The sequence below is a fragment of the Helianthus annuus genome, chromosome 1 (genome assembly GCF_002127325.2).
Source record: "Helianthus annuus cultivar XRQ/B chromosome 1, HanXRQr2.0-SUNRISE, whole genome shotgun sequence".
Lineage (NCBI taxonomy): Eukaryota > Viridiplantae > Streptophyta > Magnoliopsida > Asterales > Asteraceae > Helianthus > Helianthus annuus.
Window position 1 is genome coordinate 89403200 of NC_035433.2, and position 1638 is coordinate 89404837.

Here is a 1638-nt window from a genome sequence, read left to right on the forward strand (position 1 = left end):
TTACTTATTTTTTTTTTTGAAGTATATTAGATTTGATGTCTTTTTTTTATTGTAACCTGTTTTTTGCAGTTTTTTACTATGGGCGAACGTTCATCAAGGTATTATGTGGATAGTTTTTAATTTTCTAACAATCCCTTTGACGTGTTATATTTTATTAACATTGTATTGTGTAATTCGGTTACAGTGGACCCTGGTTCTGTAGGGTAATGAATCGAGCAGACCAACTTATTCTGGTATAGGAAGATACTTTTACTTTACTTATTTGTGTTATCTTCCTTTTTCATATTTTTAAAAACATATAATTATTATTCTATTTTTTAAATCAATTGAAAGTATTTACAATTCATTTTCCCTTAAATTCTATGATTAGTCCATTCCGGATGATGCGGCTTCCAAACTGTGGGGTGTTGACAAATGCCCTACTAATGTTATGATACACAGTGAAGATGGTCGTGACTTTAATGTTTTCTTAAGCGCGTCTAAAGGGAAGTTTTTTTTTCTTTCGTGGTTGGTCCAATGTTGTTGAACACTTGGGACTAACTCAGGGATGTTTGGTAGTATTTAATCCTTTAGATCATGCTACGTTTAAGTTAATGACTTACAAAGATGGTGTTAGTCGTGGGTCTTTCTGGACATATATGCAACCTCCATCATGCAATTTTTATGTAAGTTAAATGTGATTTTCTTTTCCTGATATATTCAAATATTATTTATTTATTTATAGATACTAACCTTTTACTTTTTTTTAACATGCTACAGGTCATCCTGAATGTATTTTCCCCAAAAGTTACGATTTTTCGTCAAATGATGTAATCTCTACGGTTATGATCGACAACCAAATGTTTAACGTTTCCATTTTAACTAATGACGGCAAAGTCGGTTTTTCCGCTGGTATGGATGTAATTATTAGTATGTTTCAGTTGGAGGTTGGTTGTTATTTCTTATTCACCAAAGGATTTGGACATTTTTTCTATATGAAAGTCTTTGGAAAAACCGGGGTTGAAATCACATATCCTAAATTACATGTTGATGAGGTAATTAAATATATGTACTTAATTCTATGTTTTATACATATCAGCCTGAAATTCATCATTTGTATTTAATTTGCAGATTGAGGTTGCTCCAATAGATGTTGACAATGAAGTTGAAGAACAAGTACATGGTGGTGTTATTCGGTTTGTTCGTACTGCCGGTGATGATTATTTTGTAAGTTTTCATATCATCTTGAAAACTGATAAAACACATAAGTTTGATGCGAATTTAATTTACTTAATGAATATTAATATTTTTTTATTCATTTTACTTAAATACAGAGAATTCCTAATCCTGTTTCACATATGGCTGCTTCATGAAGGGTTAAAAGATTTGACCATAAAATTTTTGCATCTGGACCCGCCACAGCAGATTACTAACGGTACCAGACGTGAAAGAAGACCCAATCGTCGTGGTTATCGTTACGCTTTAACCTCTTGGAAGAAGTTCATGAAAGCTGCTCAAATTAAGGCCCGTGACCAGGTTCACTTTTATTTTGATGAAAATGAGCAGGTGTTGACTATTGAGAGGGTTGTACGTTACGTTAACCGTAGTAATTAGATATGATGCAATTATGGCAGGTTTTTTGTCCTTCGCAGTTTTTTT

At 32.5% G+C, this 1638-nt stretch overlaps 1 protein-coding gene across 1 annotated transcript; it reads left to right on the forward strand.

The window, feature by feature from the left end:
- The first annotated feature begins 775 nt into the window (after positions 1-775).
- On the forward strand, positions 776-1352 carry LOC118490627. Its single transcript, XM_035988380.1, has 3 exons — positions 776-1034; positions 1111-1206; positions 1314-1352. The coding sequence occupies exons 1-3, from the start codon at positions 825-827 to the stop codon at positions 1350-1352; spliced, it is 345 nt and encodes a 114-aa protein (XP_035844273.1). The 5' UTR covers positions 776-824.
- Positions 1353-1638: the final 286 nt, after the last annotated feature.